The 15,637-nt window shown below is 52.0% G+C and overlaps 6 protein-coding genes across 6 annotated transcripts; 3 read left to right on the top strand and 3 right to left on the bottom strand.

Moving 5' to 3' along the window:
• Positions 1 to 1,974: 1,974 nt before the first annotated feature.
• Positions 1,975 to 3,897, top strand: RHO25_004557 (uncharacterized protein; the record flags this gene model as incomplete). The annotated part of the gene is made up of 1 exon (XM_023595479.2): positions 1,975 to 3,897. The coding sequence occupies one exon, from the start codon at positions 1,975 to 1,977 to the stop codon at positions 3,895 to 3,897; it is 1,923 nt and encodes a 640-aa protein (XP_023457487.1).
• An 840-nt stretch (positions 3,898 to 4,737) lies between these two features.
• Positions 4,738 to 5,438, bottom strand: RHO25_004556 (uncharacterized protein; the record flags this gene model as incomplete). Its single annotated transcript, XM_023595478.2, has 2 exons — positions 4,738 to 5,152; positions 5,242 to 5,438. The coding sequence occupies 2 exons, from the start codon at positions 5,436 to 5,438 to the stop codon at positions 4,738 to 4,740; spliced, it is 612 nt and encodes a 203-aa protein (XP_023457486.1).
• A 423-nt stretch (positions 5,439 to 5,861) lies between these two features.
• RHO25_004555 (uncharacterized protein) lies at positions 5,862 to 6,899 on the bottom strand (the record flags this gene model as incomplete). The annotated part of the gene is made up of 1 exon (XM_023595477.2): positions 5,862 to 6,899. One exon carries the CDS (start codon positions 6,897 to 6,899, stop codon positions 5,862 to 5,864), a length of 1,038 nt encoding a protein of 345 aa, XP_023457495.1.
• Positions 6,900 to 7,141: 242 nt separating this feature from the next.
• RHO25_004554 (uncharacterized protein) lies at positions 7,142 to 9,708 on the top strand (the record flags this gene model as incomplete). Its single annotated transcript, XM_023595476.2, has 3 exons — positions 7,142 to 7,280; positions 7,327 to 9,410; positions 9,460 to 9,708. The coding sequence occupies 3 exons, from the start codon at positions 7,142 to 7,144 to the stop codon at positions 9,706 to 9,708; spliced, it is 2,472 nt and encodes an 823-aa protein (XP_023457494.1).
• Positions 9,709 to 9,993: 285 nt separating this feature from the next.
• RHO25_004553 (uncharacterized protein) lies at positions 9,994 to 10,759 on the top strand (the record flags this gene model as incomplete). Its single annotated transcript, XM_023595475.1, has 4 exons — positions 9,994 to 10,182; positions 10,245 to 10,413; positions 10,495 to 10,634; positions 10,703 to 10,759. The coding sequence occupies 4 exons, from the start codon at positions 9,994 to 9,996 to the stop codon at positions 10,757 to 10,759; spliced, it is 555 nt and encodes a 184-aa protein (XP_023457493.1).
• A 749-nt stretch (positions 10,760 to 11,508) lies between these two features.
• On the bottom strand, positions 11,509 to 12,918 carry RHO25_004552 (uncharacterized protein; the record flags this gene model as incomplete). The annotated part of the gene is made up of 1 exon (XM_023595474.2): positions 11,509 to 12,918. One exon carries the CDS (start codon positions 12,916 to 12,918, stop codon positions 11,509 to 11,511), a length of 1,410 nt encoding a protein of 469 aa, XP_023457492.1.
• Between the last annotated feature and the right edge of the window lie 2,719 nt (positions 12,919 to 15,637).

Genomic DNA, 15,637 nt, shown 5'->3' with positions numbered 1-15,637 from the left:
TGCACCACCCATCTCCACACGAGCATGAGCCAGCCTCGATTCCGCCCAGCACCATCGTAACACCGCACAAGGCTCCACCTGTCCATCATTCATCAGCAATGTCGAGTTTTCGACACGCCAACACAACATCCTTCTTCACTGATACCCCCCAAAACTGGACCCCTTTGACATACACGACACCTCTTGGCCATACACGACATGCCTTCCTTTTAATGACACTCGATGTCATGGACCTACCAGCTTCGCCGCCCGAAGGCGTTGCGGGTGGCATCCTTCTTGCGTCAACATCTCACGCTTAGAGATTGAAGAGGCAGCAGCACAGCGGACGAGCGCGTTTTATGAGTGTGGGCAAGCTACGGAAGCTTGGGTGGAGGTGAGGGTGTGGCATGTTCGCGTTTCGTGTTGATAGAAAATCGGAATGAAATGCAGCATTACAGAAGATCTTTCGCGCATGTCCTGACAATTGAATGTGCACGCCGCCTCCTGAGTCATGTCATGGGCTGAGGAGCAATCTCGATGGCACTCCGGCACCTGGTCGTCCATGAATGGTATTGTCTAGGATGTGATGTCTATCAAACTGTGCCAAAGCGGTACGAACCAGTCCTTAAACGGCAATACAGTAGATTGGAAAGATCATTGTAATGAGTGTCAAGGCGTAAGGCAATGATCATCTCATTGTGGCACATTGCCTCTCGGATCTTCGTGCGTTGAAGTGTCCCGGAAGCTCGCAATCAGCAGGCATGCCTATTGCAGACGACCGAGATGCCCAACTTCAAGCAAGCGAAAGCGTCTCAACAGCAGTGCAAGTACAACGAAGTCTCCGCACTGAGGAGTTGATGTGGATTTCGGTTTTCATCGTGGTGTACATGCAAAGGATATATTGCAGGTTCCACAAATAGAGGCATGGCCACGCAGAGGCGTTGTCTCATCCGACAGTACACTTATGGTGTGCCCAGATGGAGCCACTCATTAGTAATGTGACCTGTCGAATTGGCAGAGGCGTGTCGAGAAGGACGAGGGTAGATCCGGAACAGCAGCAAAGTCAATGTCGCATGGCAAAGCAAGGTGGGCGGCATCTGTTACTCTGCGACCCGTTACGGCGTTGATGAAATGTGATGTTTGACACTTACACAGTGGCTCGTGGTCGTGTGGTGCTGAGATTGCCTCAATCTCGGCGGCGCCCAGCTCCCTTTGCAGGAGGCGACCATCCGACACATGCTTCCGTCCGCTTTCACTTACTCGCTGCCACACACCTCAGCTCACGTGCATAGAATAGAGCAGCAGCAACACCAACAGCAGCAACAGCAGCATCTCACTTCACCACTACTACGAAGAGCAATCCTATCCAGCCAGCTCCGCCCGAGTTGGAGGTGAGAACATCGGGTCCATCGTCGTGCCAAGGCGGCCAGCGCTTCGCCGTCGTCTTGCATCGACCAACTGGAATCCTCTCCTTACAAACTTCCTGCCACACCCCGTCGGCGCGACGACCACTGACACACGATCCGCCACACGCACGCACTCCCAGCGCTACCGTCCCAGCACAGCACAGCACCCGGCGTGCTGCAGTCGCGCGCCTTGGGACAGTGCAGCTCTCTGCGAGCCACCGAGTAGAGCGGTGCCGAGCGCGGGACAAAGGACAGCGACGACGCCCACCCACCACCGCCGACATCACTTCTCCGCCCGCACCGGCCAGCACGACGTCCGCGGTCCATCGTCGCCGTCGTAGCCCACTACCGCTGCTGGGAACCCGTTCGACGTCGGTGCATCTCTCGAGATTCTTCCTCCTTGCCCCATCTGCGTCGGCCCCATCGCCTGCCACCGCCCGACGCAGCAAAGCAAAGCACCCTACGCTTGCTTGCCGTACCGAGTCCATCGAATTTGCTGTCGCCAGCACCGCAATCGCCTCATCCCTCGCGTGTCCCATCTCGATCAAACTGGCCTCCGGTCCCGTGGAGTGGCTGGCGCGACGCAAACATGCGTGAGGTCAACTTCAGCATCCCCAACGCAAACAAGGCGTCAGTCGGCATCACGACCGCCCTCTATGACCGCCGTGCGTTGGACTGTACTTCGACACTACCGCTCATCAATTCGCTCAACAATCTCGCATACCTGACCACCTCCTCGGGCCGCATCCGGGACATTCTCACCGTCGATGGCGGTATCGAGCGCCTAGTATGCATTCTCAAAGAAGGGCGGAGTAAGGACATGATGGAGATGTGGAAGTGGAATCTGGCCTTTCAGTGCATCGTGAACATTGGTGTGAGGGGGTCGGAAGCAGTGCGGACACGAGTGGTAGAAGCCGACGTGGTTCCTGTAATCGCGACTATTCTGGACAATTACTTCCAAGTCGTGGAGAAGAGCAGGGAACGAATGGAGTTGGAAAACCGGAAGAAGTGCCCATTTGGCTCATCTCGAAGCTTTTCCAGGTCCTCTAATAGAACAGATACCCAGGACCAGCGGAGTGGCAGGAGTCGACGCCATGCGCCTCCGCCCATTTCCATCCCGGAGCCCGGTGAATCCCCTGAGGAAGAGCAGAGCGGCGAAATCACGCCTACTGTACACACCGCGAACCTATCTCTGAGCTCGCCTCCGGAACGAACTACCTTTTCGCGTCAGAACCCTCGAACTACTGGTGGGCGGGTACAATTCACTTCGCCGACTGCAACCAGCCGACAACCAGAGCCTCCCATGTCCTCTCTAACACTACAGAGTAACGCCTTCGTGCGGCCTGTGCGCGACGCCGATCGGCTACCCTCGATGATGCCAACCTTGCATGCGGAGCTGAGCTCGCAGCCGCAATCCCCCACCACTCCTGGCGCTCCTGTTCAACAAGCAGAGAGCAGTCGGCCTCGGCGAAGACCTTCGATTCGTCACCAGCTCTCCATCTCCGGGTCAGACGACGATGGCCAGATCGAAGAGGCCGCAGAAGAGCAATCTACTGGAGTCGAGTCAGAACCAATGGTGGGTATAACTGGCACGGATATCGCCATGGAGGACATCAGAGCAGACATTGAGACACAAAACAACGGTGTTGCTCTGACCGCGTTACCGGATGTGCGGAACCTCGACGACGAGAGCTTCCATCTCCAGCAGCCATCGAACGACGGCAGTCACACGGCTACGCCAACCCAAGGGCAAGCCACTGTTGTACAGACACAACTTCCAGCCACTGGCCCAGTTCACGCCACCCCGCCAACCCTGCAACAACCACCGACGTGGTACCCGCAAAGAGGATTGCCGCTTGATCGACCAGCGCCGGCGAGCATCTTGGCCGCCATGCCTCGCGACGAGGACGTACTCATGTCACTGCAGCTGCTTGCGTACGTCTCGAAATACTGCAACCTTCGATCATACTTCCAGCAATCACATCTTGTACCACGACTGAAGATCGACCGCGAGCTGAAAATGCTGGATCCGGACTATAATCCGGCCTCGCACTCGCTTCCGACACAGGAAGAGCTTGACGAGGAGTGGGACAACGAGTTCGTCAAAAAGGATGATGAGAAGCCGTACAACATATTCCCATTGATTGAAAAGTTCACCGCAAAATCCTCCTCTCGGCACGCGCAGAACCCTCCTTCGCCGCAACAGGGAGACATGCAATACTGGGCCGGGGTAGTGATGCGGAATCTGTGCCGGAAGGATGACAGCAGAGGCGGCATCAGACAGTGCGCATACTGGCAATGCGGCAAATGGGAAGAATTTACCCGCCAATTCGCAAAATGTCGGAGGTGCAGGCGGACCAAATACTGCAGCAAAGAGTGCCAGAAGGGTGCCTGGGGTAGCCACCGCTTCTGGTGCGTCGCAGCTGAAGACAACCGAGAAGGAGAGGCGGGCGCCAGCGGAGAGCATAGGCACCGCTCTCACCGTCATCACCATCACCAGAGTGGACACTGAAGGGCTGAAGCGTCCAAACACAACTAATGCTCACGTTATGTGAGTCCCGCCCTTGGATTGAGCGTTCCTCTTCATTGTCATTTACGAAAGCATTGCATTGCATGGCATGGCATGGCGCTGGCAAAGGCGTTCGAGCACATTTTGTCACCAACTGAGGTCGTTGATGATTTGCGACCTCCACGAAACTGATCTAAATTATACCATCGAAGACATGACAGCGAATTGCTTCTGCCGCATATCATCATGCCTCGGGTCACGACATAGGAGCATTGGAGCCCTTTAATTGGAAAGAGCTTCGTTATTGGATCATGATACCATTATGAGCAAATCTGCTTATTTGCTTTGTTGTTTTTTTTTTTTTATACGGAATGGGATGGGATGGGGCGAATTGGCATAGGTACAGTGATCCTACTGCTGAATGAGAAGATTCAAGGAATGTCCGACATTGTGCGTGGTGCATGACGAGTACCTGTAGCTAGGTGGAGCATCAATGACATGTGAAACTCTTCCTCATTCACCTTTTTTCACGGCCCGCCTTTGTTCTGCCTTCTTTCAAGATGCCGATGCCATGTGACATTTGATGCCATATGATCGTATGGGTGACTGATATTGGCGAATCTAGATCCGTGGCGTTTATCATTCACTCAGACGTCTCGAGCATCGCTTGCTCAAAACAGATACAGATCTCTGCTCATTAGCTTGGGCTACCCAAAGTGTACAGCCAGCCCTTTAAGAGATACGACTGCCTTCTGCAAACAGTTTGGGGCGACTAAGCAGTGCCAAATATGACACAGAAAGAGGCGTTCACATAGAAACTTGTTTTCCTACCACGCTGCAACTTCAATCTGGCCTCATGACAATTCTCTCCTGTACATGCTCCGGAACCTCATAGATCCTCTCCTCCGGCACCAAACCTCTCGCGAGCAATTCCCCGCCATCGACATTTCCTTCCTGATCCAAGACTCTCTTCATCTCCTCTGCACGCTCAGTGACATCTTCGATTTCCGAGATCCATTCTCGGATCCACTGTTCCCTCACTGCACCCGGAATGCCAATCTGGATACTTCTGTAGTCTAGCTTCTCGAGTCTCGGGCCACGTTCGGGATCCCATTGTATAATGACACTCTCGCCCTTCGCATGGGGAGCGGATGCAATAACAGCGTGTTCAAGGAGCTTGATGAAGTGCTCGTGTTTCATTCTGAGAGCGAGAATGTGGGATTGATTTTTGTCTTTGGATGCGTAACCACTGCGGTACCTGAATGTCATTGAAAATAGGTTAGCGCGCGTTGTGGAAGGCCAACCGGCGGGACTAGACAAATATGTGTCTATCAATGCTTCACTTACATCATCCAGTTCCAGCTAGGCTTGATCCATGTCGCACGTTTTGGAGCATATAGAGGTGAAGCGTCAAGACGCTGGGCGGAGACTGCTGCTTCGGCGATCTGTGCATTATATGCTTGGTAGACGGTAATGGTATCTTCATCGAAATGTGCGCGAACGCAGCGCTGTGCCATCGGAGCTGTATCTGTTGCCAGCGCCATGTTGCGTTTTATGTTTGAGTAGTTTTCTGAGCCTGCAGAGGATATTCATTTTCCTGGTGCTTGTTTAAGTAGTCGGCGCATTGTGGTTGTGGGCGGTGATCGCTTTTGTCGATGTCCAGTTGTCACCGCTTTTGTGGAGGCGCAGCTCCAGCGAAGGGAGAACACCAGCACAGCCCACAGCAGCGTAATTGTCGATCCTAAAAATGCCAATGAACTCCATTAAAACTCGAGATTGCGAACATACAGCATCGTTGTTGCGCTCCCGAGCGTGGCTTCAGTTGCAACAGGGTGCCGAAGCACCGCCATTTATGGCGACAGGCGGCAATGGCGCATCGGGAAGGAACGTGTCGCTGTCAAAACACCCTTGGCTGTAGAGTGTAGCTTCGTTGCGGGTCATGCAAAGAACATGTGAGCGCCGTTGGCTCAAAGCGGTGTGTCGACGCTCGCAAGGACATCCTCTATGACATCCTCGACTGTGACTCCTTCCAGCAACTGCTTAATGGCACGTGGGTCACTTCCCCAAAGCAGACTCCTCTCATTCTCTGAGTTGGCCAGAACAAGTCGATGCGGATAAATCTTGCGTGCTGCCAGTGCGATCAGCGAAGGTGGCACGTAGTCGAGTCCATGAAGAGGTGCAAGCGCTATGGCAAGTATTCTGAGCTGTCGAGTAGCAGTGGCCGTAACTCCTGCTTTCACGTAACGGCTATTGCGCATGAAGACGACGACGTTGTGTAGATATTGAGCTATCTCAGCAGTCATCTCTACGGATTGCGTAAGTTCTGTAAGCCGCTTGATGTCTGCTGCTGAGAACGTTGGCGGCGCGAAGTATTTCGAGTTGAAGTGGCTGTCCAGATGCGGCAAGCCTTCATCCGGGCTGTGAAAATGTGACACGCAGAAACAGTCATTGAGATGTCGGGTCAGGCGTGCGTCAGGTTTCGAGAGGACAGTGATGAAGAGCAAATCCTTTGGTGCGACGTGCATGGCAGACCGCGTGAAGATACGGCCAGACCTGATCAATTCAAAAACTTGAATCTGCACGTTCTCGGGCGCAGCGTCCAGGCCGGTGGCAATAATGACATCCGCGATACGCTTTTCTTCGAGGTTGGCTATGCTTCCCATCCTACTGCCGCCAGGACTCGCTTGACGTACAGGCGTGAAGTTGACCAGTAGACTTGGACGAGCCTTGGTGTAATCTCGTTGGACCGCATCTTCTAGGCTTTCCTCGTTGTCGATGAGTACGCCCTCATTGAACTCGTCTACGGTTGTTCGTGAAGTGCATTCCACCACGGCGGGTTGAAGACCGAACAGATCAATGCAAGATAGCCGGAGTTCTTCTTGTATATTCTTGACGGCGTCCACGGCTGTGGAGAAGATGCAGTGCACTTGAGCAACTGTAGATACTAGAAGAGCCAGTTCCAGATCATCGAGTTCTTCGACACGCTCCAGTATTGAGGTGTCCATAGTATCGGAGCGTATGCTCGCCCGACGGCATTCAGTGCATCATCTGTCTCGATGTGGCAGAGGAGATGCGTGCGAGATGGTGGTTCGAGAGTTGTGGAGTTGGTGTCAGCGAGAGACACGAGCCAAGCGTTCGTCACCACGTCCAAGCTCACAGGCAAGCAGGCAGCTCACTCCACCGAAGGGACCTCTCACACACGACCACCATGCGCACGAGATGAGGAGCAGACACCCAAGCGTGCACCATGTCCAAGCCGACCGCAGGATGGGAGCGCATTGGCGACCGCTTCTACCGCAAGATTGAGCTGTACCGCGATGTTTTCGATCCCGAACTCGAGCTCGAGAACTACTCGCTCGCCGGCGCTCCTTGTAGTGGTGCTGTAGGTAAGCACTCTCCGCAACTGGTTGTGGCCCTCGCTGACCCGCGCAGCGCTTCGACGTGATCCCTCCAAGGTCTACTCGTTTCGAGGCCCGCAAACCACCAAAGCGACCATCGATATCCACAGCTGCGCCGGTAAGCTGATTCGACAAATACAATGGGACAAAGGCAACATCAAGTGCGTGGGCTGGTCGGAAGATGAGAAGCTGTTGGTCGTTACCGATGACGGGACAGTGCGCATATACTCGGACCTCCAATCCGACTTCACGCCTTTCAACCTGGGCCACGGAGCAGAGGACCATGGCGTGGTTGGCTGCAAGTTCTGGTCGAGCGGCTTCGTCGCTCTGCTTGGGAATAATACTTTGGTGGCAGTCTCGCGATACGATGAGCCACGGCCACAGCTACTGGCATCTGCTCCTCCTGGAGAGGTGGTATCTTGGGCGATCATCTCCCCCGAATACACATCTTCACGCTCCGTGGAAGTCCTGCTCGCACTTGAGCACACCGTCTTTGTCGTAGATGCGGTCGAGTGTGAGGACCGAGGTCTTCAAGCTGGCCCATTCCGACATATTGCTGTGTCACCCAACGGCAAGTACATCGCATTGTACACCGATGATGGCAAGGTCTGGGTTATAAGCAGCGACTTCCAAGATCGTTTCAGTGAATACGATTCCAAGGCAAAGACTCCACCAAAGGACTTGCAGTGGTGCGGCAACAACGCAGTAGTGCTCGCGTGGGAAGACGAAATTCACCTCGTGGGACCGAATGGCTCAGCGTTCAAGTGGTTCTACGATTCCTGGGTCCATCTTCTGCCTGATGTGGATGGCATCCGCATATTGACAAGCGATGTCTGTGAGTTCCTGCAGAAAGTGCCCGATGATACCGAGAAGGTGTTCAAAATTGGATCAGACTCCCCGCCTGCCGTATTGCTAGACGCTATCGTGCAGCTGGACAACAAGTCACCCAAGGCCGATGACAATATTCAGCTCATTAGACCAAATCTGGACGAGGCTGTGGATGTGTGTGTCCGCGCGGCGGGTCACGAGTTCAACGTTCACTGGCAGAAGCAACTCCTGAAGGCAGCATCATTTGGCAAATCTGTGCTAGATCTGTATAACAGCGACGATTTCGTGGACATGACCGAGGCTTTGCGCGTATTACACGCCGTGCGGGATCATGAGATTGGCTTGCCACTTTCTTATGAGCAGTACATCCGCCTCACACCCGAGCGACTCGTGCAACGGCTGGTCAACCGACAGGAGTACCTGTTGGCACTGAAGATATCAGAATATCTGCACTTGCCTGTGGATAGGATATACGTGCACTGGGCGCGTCAGAAGGTTCGAAGCTCAACCACGGACGAGGAGAGCATATCTCGCGAGATAGTGCGCAAGCTCCGTGGCAAACGTGGCATCTCATTCGAAGAGGTCGCGCGAGCAGCATACGACGAAGGAAGAGGGAAGCTTGCAACTCAGTTGCTAGAACATGAACCGAGAGCTGGAAAGCAAGTTCCCCTTCTTCTGGATGTTGGCGAGGAGTCTGTCGCACTTGACAAGGCCATCGACAGCGGAGACACTGACCTCGTGTTCTACGTCCTGCTAAATCTGAAGAAAAAGATACCACTATCAAGCTTCTTCCGGACGATCAACAGCAGGCCTGTTGCCACAGCGATCGTAGAGTCATCTGCAATCGACCAGGATGTCGAGTTGCTGAAAGACCTCTACTACCAGGACGACCGACGGCTAGATGGCGCTAACCTTCTCATATCGGAAGCATTGTCCGCGAGTGACGTACATCCTGCGAACGAGAAACTAAAGATGGCTGCGAAGTTGCTCCGCGACAGCAAGGAGTATGCACCGCAAGTCACAGCAGTGGAAGAAGCACAGAAGTTGCTGCGATTCCAGGAAACATTCGAGAAAGAGCTGAATGAGAGCTATGTCGGACTGTCTGTGAATGAAACGATGAGCAAGCTCATCAAGCAGGGTAATATCAAGCGCTCACAGAAGATCCAAACGGAGTTCAAGGTCAGTGATAAGACCTACTGGTGGATCAGATTGAGGGCACTCGTAAGCAGACGAGACTGGAGGGAGCTGGAAGAGACCGCAAAGCAGCGCAAGAGTCCCATTGGGTGGGAGGTAAGTCAAAACTCACTGAAGTATTGTCGCTCGTCTAACACGCACGCAGCCATTTTTCAACGAGATTCTTGGTGCAGGGAACCCCAAGGTTGCTTCGGCTTTTATACCAAAATGCACTTCGCTCACCCCCGCCGAACGCATTGAAATGTGGGTAAAGGTCGGAATGGTGAACAAAGCAGGCGAAGAAGCGTTGAAAATGAAAGACCGAGCAACACTTGAAGACCTGAGGTCGAAGGCCAGTGGACAACAAGTGCTCGATATCGATCGCATGATTGCTCAGCTTTCCAGAGGACGGTAGCACGAAAAGAAGCTGTTTATCCCGGTCCCGCAAAGGCATAACATCGGCAATTGCATCGTTACACCCCGCATTATAGCGACCGGCAACGTCTGCAGCGTGGAGATGGTGTTCAACTAGTGACCACCAGACCGATGGCATCTGCGGAGAGGTCAGACCTTGGTAAAACTTGACTAGCGGTGCAATGCAGGTACAAGTCCATAAGCCGATATAAACTTCGTCAAGATTTATAGAATTGCGCAACTATACAGGCCTCTGCCAACTAGCTCTATTATCCGACTACTCGTTATGCAACTCAGCCATCTCACCAGCCTATTCGCTGTAGCAGCATCTGCCGCAGCGCAGACTGTCCTACCGCCAAAAACAGAGCCAACCGCTCCTGGGTCGGTATGGCTATACACCGCATTTGTGGATTGCGAACCCACGCTCTTTGAAATGCAAACTCCAAAGGGCATTCGAAAAGCAATTCCTATCATCGTAAGCCAAAACCCGGACTAATCAATGCTGCTTCGAGAGCCATGACTGATGCTTTGTGACAGGGCGGCAACTTCACAGGCCCTCATCTCTCCGGAAAAGTCCTCGATCTCGGAGCAGATTGGGGTCTTACAGATCCTCAGACAGGGCTCTTCTCTGCGGATACAAGATATAATCTCCAAACGTACGATGGCGCGAATCTCTTTTTGCAGACGATTGGGAATAAGAATCCTGGTGAGTCGAAAAGTTCCAAGTTTTCCTCTTCTTCTTCGAAAGTTGTACAAACTAATTCGTTGCTCGTGGTGTGATTTTTAGATGGAACTTCACACCTGCGAGTCATCATTGAGACTGGTGACCCGAAGTATTACTGGTTAAACAACCTCGTCGCGTTCGGGCTTTTGCAGAGAGTATCTACAAGCGAGACGTATTTTACGCTGAGGATTGATGTGTGGCATGTAAGTGGCCCTAGATAAATCCTTTGAGGTGTCGGGATTTCGATACTGACCTGTTCTTCTCCCCACAGCTCGAAGGACCAAGTTACAATGGAACCTTTTTAAATGGCACGACTTATGGAATCTGAGCAGAGGTTGAACGAGAAGGACAAGGTGGTAGACGGAGAGAATGGCGCTAGTTGCGTGGCATGTCCAGCTGTCCAGCGATCCTGGACAGCACAAGACCCTCGCACGTCGATCTTGTAAAGTGATGGCTGCATTGCTGCAATGTCACCGACTAGGCTACCGAGCTCTAAATAGCTGTGGACGGACTCCGACACTGGGGTACAGCTCGTGGCCTGATGTTGAAACAGGTGCAATTGTGCCAGGCGGTCTGCTGCCTTTGGAATTTGCGACTCCTAGACATCAAACATTCAAACCGACCCAGAAAGTGCTACACCAATGGTGATCCTGTCGACTACGAACACCATATCGTCTTTGAATGAAGAGTCGTCAACCCCGGAAATGCTCTCAAGCGCGTGCTGATCTCCATCTATGTCGTGACCTTGGTGGTACTAGTCAGACACGTGAGCAGCTCCCTGCTCCAGAAATCGCGCAAGACATGAGGCATTTATCGTCATGTCATGCGATGTATGCGGTCCAGCAAGGTATACATATACAGCGTGAATGCTCTTCCCCTCGTTTGCAATATTTTCTCATTGCTTTGCTACTTCTGAAATGGGTACTCCTCTCTGTGGAGTGCTATATATGCTTCATGATTCTCTCAGGTTTCTTCAGCATTTCTCGTAATGCGTTCCGCTTGAACGCTGCAATACATGTCAAAGAACACAAAAAATGCGATGCTCGTTAATAAGAAATTGTTGCCAGATCGAGCGCATCATGCACTCTCTCCGATCCAACGCTTTGGGATCCCGCCCTTCTGCTCTGGAGTTGCACTGGACTCACGAGGTGGGAGCCATATTTTGGCTCGTCCCTGCTCCAGCTTGCCTTCACGACGCATGTTCATCTCCAAGACAACGACGCGCAAGAAGTTGGAGTTTTCTCTCACTTCACGCTGTCGTCCGCCAACTTGGCCGAGGAGAGCCCTTCCAGCCTCTGAACTGGGATTCGATGCTGCGCGTTTGCCTGGCCGTTTCCGTCCGCGGTTGTAAGTCTGCATCTGGATGATCGGTGCATCGTCGACAGTCTCCGCGAGGAACGGAGCATGTAAAGCCTCCTGGAAAGGTGCTTCTTGCTCCTCGAATGTGAGAGGCATGGGATTGAGATATCGTCGGTGAGCTTGCGTTGGTGTCCCATCGTAAGCAGGTCGAACTTCGGAACTAAATCTCGGGAAAAGGAACGGGTGAGACCAGAGCATATCGTCCATCGGAGGAGCTGCCGCTCTGGAAAGTGACGGCATCCCACCCGTCCGTCCAAGAGAAGAAATCGAGTTAACTGCAGCCTCTTTCAGTGACTGCAAAGAGGCAGTCAAATTCGACTTGAACGAAGATTTTGACTTCGCGACCACCCGCTTCTGCTTCGGTAGCGGTGGCAAGTCGTCATCACCCTCAATTTCTAGCGTAGTTATCAGAGGATGGTCTAAAGCACAATCCACTGACGCTGGCAGTGACCTCGGCTTTTCCTTTTTGAAATTCGTGATTGACTTCCGGCTGCGCAGAGAGCCGGGTGTTGAAGGGCTGCCAACAGACAATACTGACTGGTTGTCTGAGTCCAGAGATGGCATCGAGTCGCTGGAAGCTGACCTGGCGTTGAGGTAGCTTGGAACGCTGTTGTCATCATCTGCGTCCAGACCATCCTCCAACAGTATACCCAGAGCCCCGCTAGTTGGACTCTCATACGATTGCTTGAGAGAGTCATCGTTTCTCCATTCACTGATCAATTCCTCTATAGAGATCCGACGGCCACTGCCGGCATGTGTCCGGTAGCGATTGGGTCGGCGAGGTGGAATCGCTGTCACCGCCAGCAGTGCGGCGACTGCAGGCGGAAGGGCATTTGGGTCGTGGGATGAGGGTTTCCTCCGGCTGATGTTGACAGTAGCGCTCCGTTTTGTAGCCATGTTTTGATTTGATTCGGACTCAATGTGTTTCGGTGCGGCAACATTGGGCGCGGAGGATAATGGGATGCTGACGGGATCGGTGTTGTTGCGAGGCGGCGACACCGAGTGCAACGTGGCTGCTGACCGTTTCCGCTCGGGGTAGGGAGGCGTGGGTGATGAGCGACGAGAGGGTTTCCTCGCGGCGTGGTCCATGGCAGCCGAGCTGTATTTGAACGAGCTCGGCACCAGCATGGCCCTGGAATGCGCGTGGCCCAGTGGCCCAACCGGGGGTAGGCGGTCCTTATTGAGTAAGATCAGGGAAAAGCAAGTCTCGTGAGAGGAGCACGACCGGCGCGAACGTTCGAGGGTTCGTCGCAGAGCGGGCTGCGGTGCGCAGGCTGTGACGTGCCGGGATCCAGGGAACCGGACACGATCTGGCAGTCGGCGGTTTCGTAATAGCGCGGCGAGAGGGTCCAGCAGCCGGAGCGGTGATTGGGGCAGACAGGCAGGGCGGTGGGTGCGCAATATTCACTGCCGCAGACCGTCCGGAGAGTCGTGCGTGGTGGTGGAGCTGCGAGTTGAGAGAGAGCGTGCACACAGTCACGGTGGGTGAGACCGGCGGTAGTAGTAGTCAGTGGCAGCAGCGTGTTAGTGCGCGGCGAGGGTGGTGACAGCTGCCCAGCTGTGCGCGGGCGAAACATGAGCACACCCGCGCCCTTGGTTGGTCGCGATAAGGGGACAGGCCAAACTCTCAGCAAACCCCGGGCTGCCTGGCCATGCCACTCACGCGACACGTTTGCTGCTGCTGCTGCTGAAGGCTCCCTCCGCTCTGCCTTCGTCGTCAGCCGGGGAGCGCCGCCGTGCAGGCCGCCAGCGCTATCGCGAACGAGCTTGTTGGGATGACGAAGCGCACGGTGCCATCATCACACGCTGTGCAAACGACCGAGGGCGAGGTCACCTTCCCAGACGGGAGCAGCGCTGCTTGGCGGGCCGGCAGATGCAGGTTCGCAAAGGCTTCTAGCTGCGATCTGCTACGAGAATAGGATGCGCATGATTGGTGGCGCGTGGCGGGCCCCTCAGCCCTGTGTGTGGTTGTCACTCGCCGCCGCTGTGCTGCTGCTGACACCTGCGACGTCCGATACTGGCAGGCGGACACACGAGCGCTGCTCGAGAAGGCCCGTTGTCGCGAGGAGTCGAAGAAAGACCGCGCGAGGGCCACCTGCGTTACGTAGCGGTCAGAGTTTTTGCAGACCAGCAGAAAACATTTGTTGGTGGGCTGCTGCGTTAGCCTCTTTCCGGGGTATAGCCAGTTTCGACTACACCCGCCAGGCATCAGGCATCCCCCAGATGTTGGCCTGGGACATTGCAGAAGGACATGCACGCCGAATGGGGAAGGACGACGGACTTTGAAGCTGCATATCGTGCTTGACGAAGTTGTGAGCCGCTGCTCATTATTGGACGATAAGCTGCTTGTGTGTTGTGCTGTACCCGACCTCTACTAGGTGCGGTATACGTACGTGGCTGGCTGCACACCATTTCTGATTTCTCCGGTCGGGTACTGGGGGCACTAAATACAACAACAACTCACGTGCATGACTACAGTACTCGACTTGAAATGGCAAGATCAATGCTGCGTGCCCATTCCCTCTATCGTCTCATGAGAATCTTCTTGGAAAGAGCATTGCAGACAACTTGTTTGGAGAGGAGAGGTTCTTGCGCACAAGCTTGACCACAACCGCAAATGCTCCGCGGAGACTTCACACTCAGACGATAATTTTCACAGTGACTCTTGATGGGTTATTATTGCGGTGGACCTCATTGAGCGCTGCTAACAAGGCCAGCGGATGGACTACGGAACCTGCTCCAGCCTCCCGATCGTGTACATTGGCCACATTCGGCAAAACTTTCGACACACCACGAATACACTGCACTGAACAGACCGAGCAAATCTACTTGCTGCCCAACTTCACACTCCGACAGCCTGCCTACTATACGGCCTCACCGCTATTACGACCAAACTTATACTTAAGAGATCGAATTACCGAACGCTAAGAATACTATAAGCAAATAAATATACCGGTCGAGCCTTTTATTATTACTCGATATAATAGTACGTACGATACTCTTTTAATAATAGGTAGTACTATTCTATATTTCTATACCTATAGCTTCCGGCTACTATTTCTCTACTTATAGACTAATTTTTTAACGTAATTTAGCGAGATACTAATATAAAATTAAAGAACTTAAAGTAGATCTATTTTATAGAAGTTTCTAGCTAATTATATTATATTTATAGTCTAACTTTCTATTATTATATCTTATATAGTATCTAGTATAATTCGTTATTATTATAGAAAGTAGTTATTACTATAGCGCTACTAGTATTATTACTATTTAGTATATTCTAGCTACTATTTTATATACTTTCTAACTTTATAGAAATTATAGATATACTAGATTATAGCTAAATAATAGATATAGATAATATCTATAACTATATTAGTAATACTATTACTATATAAGTTATTAGTAATACTATAACTAGTACTAATAAGAAAGTACTTAAAGAGCTAGAATTAGATAATAAAATAGTATACGAATATATAGATACTATACTAGTAGTATATTTAGTAGAAGTATTAGTAGAAGTATTACTATAGAAAATAAAGTAGTTTAATAAATTAATAGTATCTAGAATAGATAACTTAGAAGAGTATTATCTACTTAAAGAGTTCTACTATAAGCGTATTATTTACTTACTATCTAGTTTCTTTATATAAGTATATTATATACTAGTTATTAAGTATTTAGAGAAGTATAAGAATATTTATATTAAGTACTATACTACTAATAATACTACTTTTAAGAACTACTACTATAACTTACTTCTATTATTCTTCTAACTCTTCTTTACTAACTTACTATTTAGACTAATTATAAAGTATATAATAGTATATATAGTAGTATA

This window comes from Cercospora beticola, chromosome 3 (genome assembly GCF_033473495.1).
Source record: "Cercospora beticola chromosome 3, complete sequence".
NCBI lineage: Eukaryota > Fungi > Ascomycota > Dothideomycetes > Mycosphaerellales > Mycosphaerellaceae > Cercospora > Cercospora beticola.
Note: the sequence above shows the minus strand (reverse complement) of the source record. Positions and strands in the feature narration are given on the sequence as shown.